Source organism: Sturnira hondurensis, unplaced genomic scaffold (genome assembly GCF_014824575.4).
Source record: "Sturnira hondurensis isolate 20B ecotype Veracruz unplaced genomic scaffold, ASM1482457v3 Scaffold0004257, whole genome shotgun sequence".
In the NCBI taxonomy this organism is placed as follows: domain Eukaryota; kingdom Metazoa; phylum Chordata; class Mammalia; order Chiroptera; family Phyllostomidae; genus Sturnira; species Sturnira hondurensis.
Genome location: NW_028076888.1, coordinates 2,492,549 through 2,507,826, shown reverse-complemented (window position 1 = coordinate 2,507,826; position 15,278 = coordinate 2,492,549). Strand labels below are relative to the sequence as shown.

General features: G+C 52.4%; 1 protein-coding gene across 8 annotated transcripts in view; it reads left to right on the top strand.

The window, feature by feature from the left end:
* Positions 1-15,278, top strand: part of FHAD1 (forkhead associated phosphopeptide binding domain 1) — a 117,166-nt gene that overhangs the window by 86,885 nt on the left and 15,003 nt on the right. For 5 of the 8 annotated variants that reach the window (XM_037045178.1, XM_037045177.1, XM_037045175.1 and 2 more), the window contains 10 exons: positions 99-272; positions 1,275-1,500; positions 3,086-3,170; positions 5,131-5,237; positions 6,136-6,295; positions 7,635-7,767; positions 10,499-10,628; positions 11,475-11,599; positions 14,090-14,173; positions 14,594-14,814. In XM_037045178.1, the coding sequence (XP_036901073.1) occupies positions 99-272; positions 1,275-1,500; positions 3,086-3,170; positions 5,131-5,237; positions 6,136-6,295; positions 7,635-7,767; positions 10,499-10,628; positions 11,475-11,599; positions 14,090-14,173; positions 14,594-14,814 (1,445 nt within the window). The remainder of the gene's footprint in view (positions 1-98; positions 273-1,274; positions 1,501-3,085; positions 3,171-5,130; positions 5,238-6,135; positions 6,296-7,634; positions 7,768-10,498; positions 10,629-11,474; positions 11,600-14,089; positions 14,174-14,593; positions 14,815-15,278) is intronic. The other 3 variants (XM_037045180.1, XM_037045179.1, XM_037045181.1) reach the window with 2 other exon arrangements.

Genomic DNA, 15,278 nt, shown 5'->3' with positions numbered 1-15,278 from the left:
CAGAATGGAGTTCCCCACTGTCTGAGAACAGGGAAGGGAGAGGCTAGGGTAAATGTATTCCTGAATCTCTGTTAATCCGGTGTGTGTTGTTCATCCAGGAAATCGATTTAAAAGTGCAAAAAGAAGATGTTTTAAATAACAAATTAAATGACGCACTGGCCGTGGTAGAAGAGACTCAGAAAACAAAGGTGGCTGAGAGTCTGAAAGCAGAGAGCCTCGGCATGAAACTAAGTGAAACATTAACTGAACTGGAAACCGCCAGGACGAAAATGGTGAGAGACAGGAGAGCACCGTGAGAACATGGGGTTTCGGCCGGCGGGTTCTCGGCCTGGGCGCTGCTGGCGTTCTGGGTCCGAGGACGCTTTCCTGGGGTGTGTGTGCGTGGGAGTGGGGGGAACATCCGGTGCACTGTGGGATGTTTAGCAACATCCCTGGTCTCTACCCACTGGATGCCAGTGGCACCCCACCCCCACCCCATTATAACAACCAAAAATGTCTTCAGACTTTGCCCAATGCGTGTGAGTTCTTCAGGCAAAGAACGTGCATCGGGAGGAAAGGGAACGTGGGGGCCCAGCGTGTAATGGGAACAGGAAGCAGGAGAAGGGGGTGACCTGAGTGCAGGAGAAGGCTAGGCAGAGAGCAGGGCGAGGGTGAGGACAAGGCCCAGACAGCAGCGCCCGGGGAGAGCTGCGGGAAGGACGGGGCAGACACGGGAGAGGGTCCGATTCACTATCTGGGGGCCACTGGTAATTTCTGGTTCTTAAGAGATACAAATCCACCCACTTTTTTCTTATAAAAGTGTTCGTTCATTCAGTGACTACTGAGCATCTAGGTCCCGTGCAGTGACAGGGATCCTAGGCACTGACTGACACTGGGGGGTGTGGGGGTAAATAAGGAGAGAAAAGTACCTGCTGTCCTGGAGCTTGGTTCTAGTGGGTGTGAGAAATAGAGAAATAGATCATTCACAGGGTGGTAAGCACCTCAGAGAAAACAAAACAGGTGACGGGATACAAAGTGTCTCAGGCTGCTCCTCCAGTTAGGTAGTCAGGGAGGGCCTCTCTGAGGAGGTGGCACTGGAGCTGAGCCCTGAAACACGAGGAGCCAGCCGTGCAAGGAGCAGGGAGAGCAGTGTACCACGCAGCGGGAACAACGCATGCAAAGGCACTGTGGTGGGACTGCGCCTGGTGCCTGGGGAAGCAAAGGGGCCCTGGTTCTCCTGTTGCTGTCGTCTGACCAGGCTCCCGGGGTTGTGGGAACCGCTTCTCTTCCCCCAGGTCATGATGGAAGGGCGGGTACAGCTGCAACAGCAGACGATCAAGGCCCTCCAGGAAGAACAAGAATCCCAGAAACGCGGGTTCGAAGAGGAAATCGTGGAATACAAGGAGCAGATCAAACAGCACTCCCAGACGATCGTGAGTCTAGAACAGAGACTCAGAAAAGTGACTGAACACCATAAGAAAATAGAAGGAGAGATCGCCACTTTGAAGGACAATGACTCGGGTAGGTCCCAAGGGACCACAAGGACATCTTAGTATCGGGCAGGTTTGGATCGTCCTGTGGGGGTCCCTATAGGCTGATGGGTAAGAAAAGGTCTCCGCCCCTTGAGAAGCTCACTCATTCCTGGAGCCCCTTTTGTTCTTGTTACACAACAAGGTTGGGGACCCTCAGGGCGCCTGGTTACAGGGGTAACAAGGACGAGTGTGGACGTCCTTTGTGCCGAGCCAGCCAGCCAGCCCGGAGAGGCCCAGGCTGTCTCCCTGGGGACAGCCTGGCAGGGGTCGCCTTTTCTACACGGAAACCTCCCGGGCTGGGGCCTCGCAAAGGCTTCCCTTCACCAGCAGCAATTGGTGACTTTGTCTAAAGCACTTCCGTAACAGGGCAGGGTTTGTTTCTTAAAAGAGACACCCAGAAGAGGCTACAACAGAACTCAGAGCAGTGAGTATGTACCTGCCCTAAACAGTCAAGGCAGCGTGTCTTAGTGCAAAGATGCCAGCGGCTTGGGGAGGCCCTTCAACTACTGACTCCACTCACTCAGAGAGGGGTTCTGGATCTCGGCACTATTGACATCTGGGACGGGGTAATTCTTTGGTGGTGGCGGGGGCCGGGAGGGGAGGGGGCATCCTGTGCTCTGTAGGGCGTTGAGCACCATCCCTGGCCTCTATCCACTAGATGACAGTAGCACCCCCCACCTCAGTGTGACAACCTAAAATGTCTGCAGGCATTGACAGGTGTCCCCCAGGGGCAGCAAACTCACTCCTGGCTGAAACCACGGTCCCAGTCTCAGGCCAGCTGACGAGGTGTCAGGGCTCGCCCCATGCATTCATCCACTCACCACGCTTCATCGAGCATCTGTCACGTTGCAAGTTCATTGTGGGCACTGAGGATTCGGTGACCGGCAAGAAGGCAGGGTCCCTGCAGTGAAGCAAATTACAGCCATGACAGGTGACTCGGGATGGACAGGGCACCATGGTGAGGACACGGAGCGAGACTCAGTTTCCCACCCCAGGTCCAGGTCAGAGGATGCTGAAGCTGGGACCTGAGGGGTGACACATCTTTGTCACCCCACACTTAGACGGGAGCCTACCTTAAAGCAGACATGCCATGAGAACTGTTGAGTGAGTGCGTGTGTGAGTGAGCGTGTGACTGAGTGGTCAGGGGGCAAGCCAGAGGCTTCTGGTGGGCTGAGGAGTAAGTGGAAGATGAGGACAGGACATGGCCCTTGTCTGGGTGGAGAGGAGGAAATGGGGCAGGAGGTGTGGCCTGGTGGTTAAGGCTCCACCTCCCACCAGCCTGCTGGTGGACAGGGGTTCCGTCAGGCCTGTGCCCATTTCCTCATCTGTAAGAAGTTCATGACCTGTGCCTTACAGAGTAGCTGGAACAATCTCACGAGCTTCTCATGGGGGGAGAGGGTCCTCAGCCCATGCCCCGGAACACATGGTGAGTCCCCTTAGGCGGGGAGGGCTGCGAGTGTTGGGAGAGTTTATAAAATGGAAAGACGCAGGTGTGTCGGTAAGTTAATGAGCCTCGGGCAAGGAAGGCATGGGTTGCGGGACTGTGGTAACGTTCACTTGTCCCTCCGGTCCAGCGCAGGAGAAGGAGGCACAGCAAGACCGTCCGGCAGGGCCCCCGCTGGAGACCAGGGCCAAAGACACCGTGTCTGACCACTTGATGTGAGTACCCGGAGGACGTGTCGGCACCAGAGCTCCCTCCCTGGTGTGCACGTGAGCAAGGACAACCCACCAAACTCTGGCTCCTGACAAGGATTCGAGTCCGTGTTCTTCTTGCTGTCATTGGAATCACTCGGTTCATTTAGCAAGTCAGGATGGCGTCATGAAAGAACGTGGGTGGCTCTGTGTCCATACCCCAGCTCAGCCGTCTCCAGTTGTGTGACCCTGGGCAAGTCACATCACCTTGCTAGACCTTAGCTTCCTGGCTTGTGTAGTAAGGAAGTGTGTGCCGAGCACGTGAATGCTAGTAATACAATGGTGAGCCGTTTCCCAAGTACCTGCTGGAGACAAGCAGGCCATGCAGGTTTCACACAGTGGAGACCACTTGGTGGAAAGGTCCTAGGGAGGGTTAAGAGGTTGGACGGAATGACCTTGAAGATCCCTCCCAACCCCAAAGTCTGCGCCTTGAGCCTCCAGGAACTGACAATTTCCAGAGAAACAAAACCCGTGGTTGGCAAAGCCATCGCCAAGCAGCACAGAAACGAGAAAAGGTGCTCTCGTGCTTTCGGGAGGATTCAGGAAGGCTCTGAAAGAAGGCAAACCACCAGCCGGATCCTTGCACCAAATTCCAGTTACCGGAGTCTAATGTCATCAGGGTTTTAAGCCCCAAAAGGCAAAGACACCCCGCCTCCACCTAGTCTCTGAGGACACCAGCAGGTGGGGCAGGAGGAGAGTCAGCAACCACATTGCTCCTGTCTCACTGCATCAGCTCCTGAACACCCTTGGGTCTTAAAGTTTCATCCTCAAGTGGAAAGACTTATAGCCAAGGAGATTATATAGATAGATGTATAACTAGATAGATAGATAGATGATAGATAGATAATAGGTAGGTAATAGATAGAGATATATGGCAGACACATACACACATATGTATGCTTGTGTATATATAGTTGTTTCTGTTTCACCAATCTTTTTACTTTGACATGCAACCTGCCAGTATTTTGCTCTAGTCCATAACATACACACGCTGTTCCTTCAGATATCTATATAAGAAGAGCCTGAATTTTAAAAGCCTGTGAACTCAAATGAAATGACATAAATTCCCACCCAAGGGCTCTTAACCCCCACTGAAACATGCTAGACCTCAACCCTTCCCCCAGCACAGTCTCGTGTATACACATGCATGCATGCGTGTGCACACATGTGCACCCCCTCAGGGCCAAGGGGTCTCACACATGCTCAGAAATACACCCTGTGTTCTTCCCACTTAAACCCCAGCGAGGCCCCTCACCTACTACACAGGGCCCTTCCCCACAGAACACCCCTCACCGGGTGTAGCCATTCCTCAGCCACGCTGAGCTCATGATACCAGAGATGGCCTGCCCTGCTAGGTGTTGTGGGGGAAGAAGCTGTCCTCATCTCGCCCTGCCTGTGTCCCCCTGGTTATCTGGGTCCCAAAGCCCACACTTCCACAAAGGGTCCCACAAACCCCATTCTTTTGCTTCCAGCCCCACTTGTCTCCGTTAGAAACTAAAAAAAGCTGACGTGAGAGTAGAAGCAGTACTCTCCCCCCATCTCCTTCCTCGTCTTCAGAGAATCCCTGAGCCCTGCCCTCCAAAATAGGCTTCCCTCCTCTCTCCACCGGGGGTCCAAAGTCCACAAGCCCATCAGCTCTGCTGACGGATGCTTGACCAGGAACAGGTGTCGCCCTTGTGCAGGTCCTATTTCAACCTGAGACAGATCCCATGCAGGACCCTTTCTCTCCGTGTATTTCTTTTTAATGACCATACATCAAAATGAATCTTTGTCTTGAGAATTCTTCATGCATGTGCTTCTCTCCTTTGCTGGGACCAGCATTGCATGGACCGTGACCCATGGAGCATAGCTTTGCGTTTGTGTTTGGCCCCTTCCAGGCACCACGGAGACCGAGTTGCCTGACTTTGCCTGTTTCTGTGCATTTCAGAGAGGACTTACTGATGGCCCAGAAAGAAATCTTGTCTCAGCAGGAAGTCATCATGAGCTTAAGGAAAAACCTGTCCGACGCCCATGGCCGAATGTCAGATCTGAGAGGTCCGTGTGCCTTGGCTTCCTGGCTCACTTGGAGAAAGGGGATAACCAGAGCTGGAGAGTGGGAAAGTGTGGCATTAAAAATCCCACTCGATCTGCTTTCCTGGGCTGCACTTGGCACTGGGTCAGCCAAAGCTGCATCCCGGCTGTGGCACTGACCTCGTATCAGGGGTACACGGGGAGCGTCCTGCAGAGGGCTCTGGGCCTCTGCAATGAAATGCAGCTTTCCCTTTCGGGGAGAATCTCCTTTTACCACGGAGAATCTGTCTCTGGGGGCAGGGCAACATGTACAAGCCCCAGCACTCCCCGGCTTCGGGACCTAGGGACAGGTGTCTTCTCTGAGGTCTCTCCCTCTGATGCAAAATCACCTGCGACTTACCTGCTCCCAAGGGTCGATGTGCACAGTGGGGCCACCTACCATGGGTTGAAGGAGCTCTAAGCTCAAACCTTCGGGGTGCCCACCTGAGGGGGAGCTGAGCTGTGTACTCGTCTCCACCCATCATTGAATGGAGGCTGCTGCACCTGGCGGACAGCTGAGCTGAGCAGATTCCGGAGGCCTTAGAGCACCCTTAGACACACAGCTGCAGAAGCAGGCAGCAGAAAGAGTGCCCTACAATGCCACAGGTACACAGATGGGGACAGGCAGCCTCTGCCGGGGTGACACTGGGTGAGACCAGAGCACCCAGTCCTCACAGAGCCAGCGCTCACTAGAGGTACACTCATGTGCTATTTTGCTGGTGTTTGCTAAGATGAAAGCAAACCTCTTGGCTACTGCTGAAGCCCCCAGAGAATTCCTGGAGGGCAGACCCTCCCCTGGTTCTCCTACCCTGGCAGATCTGCTGTGTCCCTAGCGGAGACCCAAGGCAGGACACCCCCCCACCAGCTTTTATGTCACCCCCAGGGGAGCTTAGCGAGAAGCAAAAGATGGAACTGGAGAGGAACGTGGCTCTGGTCCAACAACAAAAGAATGAGCTGAGTGCGCTCAAGGAAAAGATGGCGCAGATGACCAGCCTGGTGGAGAGGAAGGACAGAGAGTTGCAGGTGCTCAAGGAGGCATTCAGGTGCGTGGGAAGGTCTGTGTGGAGTGGGGAGCGCAGGCGCACCCAAGTGCCTGGGGAACCGTGCACAGAGAGAAGGGGCCTGGGGAGTGCTGATTGAAGAGATGGGTGAGTGGATAGATGGGTGGATGGATGGATGATGTATTTTGTTGTTTCACAACCTCATCTATTGAAACAGAGCTTTGCTTAGTTCTGTGCTTCTCAAACATTCCTGCCCACTATTCCAGATGATAATGGGCTTGAATGCCACTTCCTCCAGGAAGTCCTCAGTCTCTCACCCTCCCCAAACCGACAAGGGTTCCTGCTCTGCCTGGGGTCCCTCATTCAAGCTGTGTTTAGTTGCCTGTTTAATTGTCTGCCTTCCCCGTGATAATAGAGTCTGTATTGACCTTGCCCAGAATTGCCTCCCAGCATTCACGTGGTACCTAGCATATATGGAAATTAGTAAATATTTATTGAACAATTGTATAAACTGGAGGTGTCAGAGATCAGCTTAAAATAAATATAAACTATCCCTGTCCCGTGGATTTGTATAAAAAAATCTATGTGAGTTTGCATTTTCATCCATAACTTATCCATATTTTGACATAAATATAATATTTTCCCCAAGAGAGTTTGTGTAAAATTGATGTCTTGTGTACACACTGTGGCTTCTTGTATCTCATGGCTCAGAGCCAAAGCAGATTCACACTGTGGTTAGAAAAACAGGCTCCAGCCCTAGCTGGTGGATCGGTGACTGAAGCACCATCCTGTACACCAAAAGTTGCTGATTCAATTCCTGGTCAGGGCACATACCGAGGTTGTGGGTTCAATGCCAGTTTCGGACTTGGACAGGAGGCAACCGATCGATGTATCTGTCTCTCACACCAGTGTTTCTCTCTTCCTCTCTCTCTCCCCTTTCCTCTTTCTCTAAAGACCAATAAACATAACTTCTAGTGAGGATTAGAAAGAAAGAAAGAAAGAAAGAAAGAAAGAAAGAAAGAAAGAACAGACTCAAGACCCAGGCTGTCTGGGTTCAAAGCCAGGCATTTCCACCATCACACTCAGTCCCCAGTTCATGGGGCGTTTATGAGAAAGGGACAGGCCAACCTCTAAAACAAGTAAGAAGTAGTACAGCCAATGCCCTGTGAGGGGCACTGCAGGCGTCCCACAGACCCAGGTGGGACGGCAAGGGCAGGAGGGTGCTGACTTCCCCTGGAAGGCCACTGCAACTGAATTCTCCAGAATCTGTGGGCAGGAGACTTGAAAATGGAGTTCCTTCTCCTATTCTAGCGGAGGCTCAAAGGGAGTCCGTGGTTCCCGGAAACTTGCACAGCCCCATGACTCATCTGCTCTGCCCTAGGGCCTCCCGAGAGGAACACAAAGTCCAGCTGCACAAGGACAAGCAACAGAAGCCCAGGAACACGGCCCAGATGTGCGACATCTCGGTGCAGATAGAGCCGGTCCACACTGGTGTTTTTGCGAGCAGCCAGGAGGTGAGTGCCAGGCCAGTCCCGGGAGCCTGGAGGGACTCACTAAGGAAGAGAAAGCCCAACAGTGGCTTTCTCCGCCTTTGAAAACATTCTCATTCTGAGTTCCCAAAATAGCACTTGCTTCTGTGCGATGCAAAAGTAAAAAAGCAGAAGCCCTGCCTCTCCCATTGCCGTCACCAGACAGCTGTCAGAGGTCTGCACGTGCTCCACCAGACCTTGTGCATCCTTACACAGTCAGTCTGTGCGGCAGTTAAGACCTGGCCTGGATTCCGGCTGCTGGGATCCTCCCCTCAGAAACCGTGACCTCAGGTCACTGTGAGCCAATCCCCTCGCCCTGAAAATGGGAGAAAGGACAGTCACTAATCACCTCATGGGGTTGTTGAGAAATAAAGTTTATTTATAAACACAAACACACACAAACATTTATTTATTTATTTATTTATTTATTTATTTGAATTTATTTCATAGCTTGTTTTTTCCCCCAAAATAGTAGCATCAAGCCATGTGCATTCTATAAATTTTCCCCTATATTGCACTATTTTTTTAAATTTATTTATCTTTAGAGGGGAAAGGAAAGAGAGAGGGAGAGAAATATCAATGGATGGTTGCCTCTTGTGCATCCCCTGCTGGGAACTGGCCTGCAACCAAGGCGTATGCTCTGACTAGGAATCGAACCACAGCTCTCTGGTTCACAGGCCCGCACTCAATCCACTGAGCTACACCAGCCAGGGCCTCCATATAGCACTATTTAAGGGGCATCTTTTCAAGTAAGTACATAAGATCTACCTCCTTCTTTTAAATGGCTGCATGGAATTCCGCCGCGTCCCTTCTGTCCAAGCATCCCCCGTGGATGGACATTTAGGTGGTTTCGGCTTTCACACATTCCTGAGTCAGTATCCTTTTACGTGTATAGAACAAAGACCGAGGTGTGAAATTGCCGGGTCCAGAGGACATCCTCAATGGTGCTTGGGGGGGCCAAAGCTGCCTTCCCAAAGAGCAGCACCATTTATGCTCCGTGGCGACTTCTCTCGGGTGCCTGCCCAGAAGCCTTTGTGTGTCTGAAGTCCCAGCTGCGCAGCCAACACAGAGTGTGTCTGAGTGAGAACAGCCTTCATTGTGCCACCCTTGAAGGTGTCACTCACGTTCTGCCCCTGCAGGCAAGGCTCCTGTTGTCCATGGTTGCTGACCGTGGGCACAGTGCTCCCCGGAGGGCTCGGGTTTCCTGGAGTCCCGGGATGTCACTTCCCCCCTTTGCTTTATGAAACTAGAGAGCAGGGCGGTTCAGTAATGGGCTTCGGATTTTCACTTGGAAACCGAGCCAAAAGTGTCAGCCTGCCTTCCTGCTTCCTCAAAGACGCTTCACTCCTGCCAAACAGCAGTGAGCCAGGGCCGCACACAGCTCTAACGAAAGGGCTCGGCGGCCCAGCAGCTGTCCTTGGCACCGATCGCTGTCCAGAGCACTTCACAGAAGTGTCTTCTTGCTGCACAGGGTGGCCTGGAGCTGGGGCTGCAGCCGGTCCAGACAGCTGAGCTCCGCAGGGCACAGAACGGTCTCGCTCCTGCTGGAATCCCGACTCTTGGTGCAAGACCTGACCCGTATTCACTCACTCATTCAACAACTATTGAGTGCCTGCTGTATGCCAGGTCCTGTGCTGGGTGCAGAGGAGGGTGCACAGGGTCTCCGCCCACCCCAGACCCCCTCCAGCTCCGCACGTGTTGGCTGGCATGGACTGCCAGCTGCTCGCCAGGATGGTTTGGTTCCGCTCCGAGGCAGGATTAGCAGAGGAGGAGGGCGGCTGAGAGATGAAAGGAAAAAAGGATTTTTCCCTCTCAGAATGGTTTCCACACTCAGGCCACTTCCTGCTTTCTAAGCCAAAGTGGGTCAGAGGGCTTAAGAGTTGTATGAGAAAGAATCTGCATCTTCTCTAAATAAACAAGTTCCCAGAAGGGCTGTGAGTTCAGGGTCACGTCGGGCTCAGGCGTGCTCTTCATGTGGAGGAAAAGCTGTCACCGAGCTCACTGCCAAACTGTCCAACCCCGCGGTCAGTATCTCTTGCCACCCCCCCCACCACCACCACACACCATAGGCACATGCACACACACGCACACACGCTGGACACTTCAGGTATTTACCCCCAGGGCAAACACACACCCTCAAAGAGAATGAGGCTGGCATAGAACCAGCCGGGAAGTGGTCCGGCTGTACATCCTGTGAGTGGGCCAGAGCCAGGGACAGGATTCAGTGAGGTCCTACTAAGTGCAGCCGGGGTGCACCACCCCTTCTCTCCACTGCTGAGCCCTGGTCCCAGCCAGCCACCCCCCCAGCAAGTGTTAAACAGCCATCCTTATTATCAGTCAGGAAGCACATATCACAGTGCTCACCTAAAAAACGTCCCTTTCTCTAGAGGAGATGGAATGACAACAAATGGAATCCTCAGCTTAGATGAGATAGAAACGAAACGAGGGGAGGAAACAATGGGGGGATCTTTGGCTTATGGCTCTGCTATTTGTTTGTAGTTATGCTAAATAGGTAGGAAATAAGTTGGAAATCTTCCCGGATGGGACTTCATGTTAGAAGTGAAAATTTTAAACTCCTTCCCTGCTGACGCCCCTTCACAATATCTCCCAGAGCTCAGAGACAGGTTTCGGCTGTACATGTATCGTTCATGCTCCTTTGAAGGTAAGAGAAGCCTCGCCCCCAGTAAAGCTGCTGTCTGTACCATTCTGGCCGCAGGCGCAGTCCTTCAGTGATCTGGGGGTCAAGTGCAAAGGGTCCCGACACGAGGAAGTCATTCAGCGTCAGAAAAAGGCCTTATCGGAACTTCGGGTGCGAATCAAGGAACTGGAGAAAGCCTGCTCGTCCAGTAAGTTTCTTCCTTCCCAGTCGGCCTCCGACTCTGGGGTTCACTGTGGGAACAGACCGCTTTGCCAGGACCACCGACTGCTCCTCCTCTAATTTCACAACCAAGAGGATGTTGTAGCACCAAAAAAAAATATGGGTAGTCAAGTGCAGAACTTGCTATTAAATAAATAGGATTTCGTGAAAACCCTATACTTTGTCCTACTTTTTCTTATTCCGATGTGGTCTGGTGGAAAGTTTCTCATGGAGCAACACTCTGCAAGGGTCCGCCTTGGGGAACCCCCTTGGGTACCGGTGTAGGGGGTTACCCTCTCCGGGCACTGAGCTCACTGCTGGTGGAGCACTGGGCCAGGNCTCCTTCCCAGTCGGCCTCCGACTCTGGGGTTCACTGTGGGAACAGACCGCTTTGCCAGGACCACCGACTGCTCCTCCTCTAATTTCACAACCAAGAGGATGTTGTAGCACCAAAAAAAAAAATATGGGTAGTCAAGTGCAGAACTTGCTATTAAATAAATAGGATTTCGTGAAAACCCCATACTTTGTCCTACTTTTTCTTATTCCGCTGTGGTCTGGTGGAAAGTTTCTCATGGAGCAACACTCTGCAAGGGTCCGCCTTGGGGAACCCCCTTGGGTACCGGTGTAGGGGGTTACGCTCTCCGGGCACTGAGCTCACTGCTGGTGGAGCACTGGGCCAGGACCCAGCAGCCCAGGTTCAAGTCCCGTCCCCGTTCCTGCAGCCTCACATTAGCTATGGAACCTTGCGCAGGCCCAGTAAGTAGTCGCTGTGATTATGACGTGCAGGAACTTCTTCCTGAGCCATTCTTTCGAATCTAAGTTATTTCTTTTCTAGATCATAAGGACCACCTGGATAAGTCATGTCTAGATGTGAAGGCTCTCAGAATGGAGAAAAACGTCCAGAGAATATTGAAGGCAAAACCCGTTTGGCCAACTCTCTCAAGACTAGAGATCCAAGAGGTAGCCAAATCTAGTTCGTCTCTGCATGACTGACAGGTGGAGAGGGCGGGCCCGAGGGCAGACACTAGCTGTGTGCCTTGGCATGGCCGTGCGCACCAGTGGTTCAGGGCCCAGCCCTACCGGAGGGGCTGTTGTCCTTACTGACTGGTCAGTGCCTTGTGGTCCAGGGGTTCCAGAGAAGGGTGGCCTTCCATTTGTGCACAGTGTGATACATCTTTGCATTGACGTTGGGCCAGGTCAACCGCTGGTGGACCCTCCTTTGCACACCAGGGGTTATATTGTGCAGAAAATACTCAACAGACTACCTGATAACATTACGCCATGAGTTGGCCTCAAGTTCGCTTTTTGCTGTAAACTGAAACACACGAACATGTGAAGGGCAGCAGTGGCAGCCACGGTTAAGGGGACACCAGTTCTGGAGGCAGGGAGACCTGTGTTGGCAGCCGAGCACTGAAAGCCTCATGACTTTAGGGGAGGCTGTCACCTTCCTGGGACTCTGTGGCTCAGTTGGAAAATGATGATGAAAAAATTGAAGGAGATAATTGTGTAAAGTTCTTACCCCAGCACCTCACTCGCAGTGAACACTTAGTAAATGATAGCTGTTATTATTATTAAGTAATATTTAAATAGCATTAGTCAAGAAAGCCTTCCTTTGTTCGGGGGCATAGTTTTATCCAGCAGGATTTTCAGAAGTACTTCAATGGTTCAGTGGAAGGTACTCTGTACCCTAAATAGATGTTTGATTGGATGTTTAATTGACCCATGACAATGGAGAGCTCAGGTCAGGGGCAATCACAGGAGCCACTGGGCGGGGCTTGCAGCTGCAGCTGGGAGTTGGGGGACCGTCTCCAGGTGGGAAGTTCAGCTGGATGTCATACCCTGACCCTGCTTCTGAGATTTTCCTTCCCTTTGGCAATGACCCCTGAGCCCACCGCTGACACCACAGCACACCAAACCTCCCAACTCTCTCAGAAGGCCTCAGCCCTTCGAGGTTGGCAGTACTTAAAGGAAGAGAAGGAGCAGGAGGAAGAATGGCTGGCATCTGTTAAGTGCTGACTTGTGCCGGCCATTGAGCTAAGCCCTCTACACACATTATCTCACTTAATCCTCACAGCAGCCTGTGTCTAGTTGCTATTATGATCCTTGGCTTACAGAGAAGGAAACTGAAGCCTCCCAGAGGTCAAGTGCCTCACTCAAGGTCACAGAATAATAAGTTATAGAGCCAAGACTGCATCCCTGGAAGGCTGTGTTTAGCGCCCTGCTACCCTGCAAAAAAGGGGCTGGGGCCTATGAAATTGAACCCTGTAGCGCAGACCCTTCCTTAGGTGACCCTCCCTTGGGAAAAGAGGGGTACAGAGGACACAGCTCTGGGAGGTGAAGACACTGAGACGCATTTCAGGGTTTTTGGGTGGCAGATCTGCCCAGTTCATTGTCATGTTCAAATAACCTCTCTTAGTCTCATCTCTGTAAGTGTATAACAAATGTCCACTCATAGATCACAGTCACTTTCGGGGCCTCTGCACTTTGGGGTTTGGGTTTTTGTTTACATCTCGGAGGTTCACAGCATAGTGCCCACAAGTGCTGTGGGTTAAGGGGCGCTACACAGCAAGCCCTGAAAGCCCGACTGAGTTTTTAAAGAGATTTATTGGCCGTTTGCGGTCCTTCGGATTTCCTGATCGGTCTGGTGGCTTTTCCATGCGGTCGGCGGGGACATTCAGCAGCCAGCTGGCTGCTCTGGGTCTTAGCAAGTGCCCAGCTCTAAACACCGTCCTGCGGCGTCTCTGGGAAGGGTCTGGGGGACGCTCACCCACCAGGGTCTAGAACTGGGAGAAGGTCGGGCCGAATTTTGTGAGGGTGCAGTCTCCACTGCACAAAAAATCAGATTCCTTTCATAAAAAGGGGGGCTATTTTCTATTTAACCTTTATTTATTCATTCAGCAAACATGCCCAGCCCATGCCACTCTGTGCCCGGTGCCATGGTAGGCACAAGAAGCAGGATAATGAGCAAAAGCAACGTGGTTTCCGTGTTTGGGGAGCGTGCCATCCAGACCAGGGCTCCCCGACTCAGTGCTACCGATATTTTGGGCCAGATAATTCTCTGTTCGGGGGGCCGTCCTGCGCACTGTGGAATGTGCAGCAGCGCCCCTGCCCTCTACCCACTGGATGCCAATAGTACCCACCACCCCCAGTCTCAACAACCCAATGTGCCCAGGCTAAACATCTAGGGGAGGGATGAGGGCTGGTCTAGACGAAAGACGGTGAACAAAGAATAAGACAAGTGATGTGTCATTTCAAAGAGAGGCGCCCTCTGCAAGGTAGGGACACAGGTACAAGAAAGCAGCTGACAAAGGAATCAGACCAGCAGGTCAGGAACTGAAATGAAAACCAGCTCTCCCGAGTTAGTCTTTGGTAACTGCACAGCGTTCTAACTTCTGGATGCAGAAATTCACCGTGGAACACCAAGAGTTCTTCGTTCTCTTTTTATGTCAGGCTCAGAATGGCCTTGCCAACCCGGCCACCGAGAAGCCGGGGAAAATGGACGTGGTGGAGGCTTTGGACCTCAGTGAAAAGCTGGTATGTACAGACAGCCTCCCGTCCCAGCGTGGGTTCCCGGCAGTCAGTGTGAACCGCAGGGTAGTCTAAACACCGCCCCCACATACGGATTTGGTTGTCACAATGGCTCTGCAAGACCCGTCTACTGCCCCAGCATGGGTCAGGCGCGGCATAACCAGCCTCCTCGAAAGGCTGCAGAGTAAGAATGAATGTTTATTTCTGTTGTCATCCCCCCAGCCCGATTCTCAAAAAGGCACTGTAGAAATGTGTGTGGGGAGATGAACATTACACCAAAAATGCCGATTGCACTCCTTTTCAAAACCTGTGTTTACCATGGCAAGTGCCAAACACGAATGCATCAGAATTAGGCATTTGCCTCCGCAAAGTTGCCACCATTGGCCTCAGGCCAGGCCTCTTACCTGCACAACACCTTCCTTGTAGTACATGGATATGAGCAAAACGCTCGGGAGTCTGATGAACATCAAGGACATGGCAGGTCACGTGTCCATGAAACACCTCTCACCCAAAGAGAGGGAGAGGGTCAACCAGCTTCGACAGAGGGACCTCGACCTGGTGTTCGATAAGATCACCCAACTCAAGAGCCGGCTGGAGAGGAAGGAGGAGCTTTTGAGAGGATATGAAAAGGACATTGAGCAGCTCAGGTATCACCCGTGTGCCCGCAGAAAGGCCCTGACCTCCACTCCCCCGGCTAAGCCTCAGGGCAGGGGGACACAGACTGGGGTGTGGAATAACAAAAATACGAGGACATTGACCAGAGCTGGTAGTGACAAGTCTCTCAGTGAGACAGCAGCCGGGGAAGGAAGAGCGCAGGGCCCTCCATTCACTCCTCTCCGCCAATGAATACGCTGCACCTTTTATGGATTTGTCCTGCGTTTCAGCCCTTGCGAACTTTCGGTAGCTCCATTGCATTTTCAGTGGCCGCTGGTCTCCCAACCTGCTCTGGGAAGTTGGGAGGGGCCGGCCACACAGCCTTTGCCCTCCTCACACTTCCCTGATTCAGCTGGTTTGCTATTTGTCCTGCCCTGTGCTCTCCTGCGTGTAATGAAAACACTAAGTTAGCGGTATCGGGGAGGGTTTGCAGAACCTCCCGGGTCGGGGACATTGA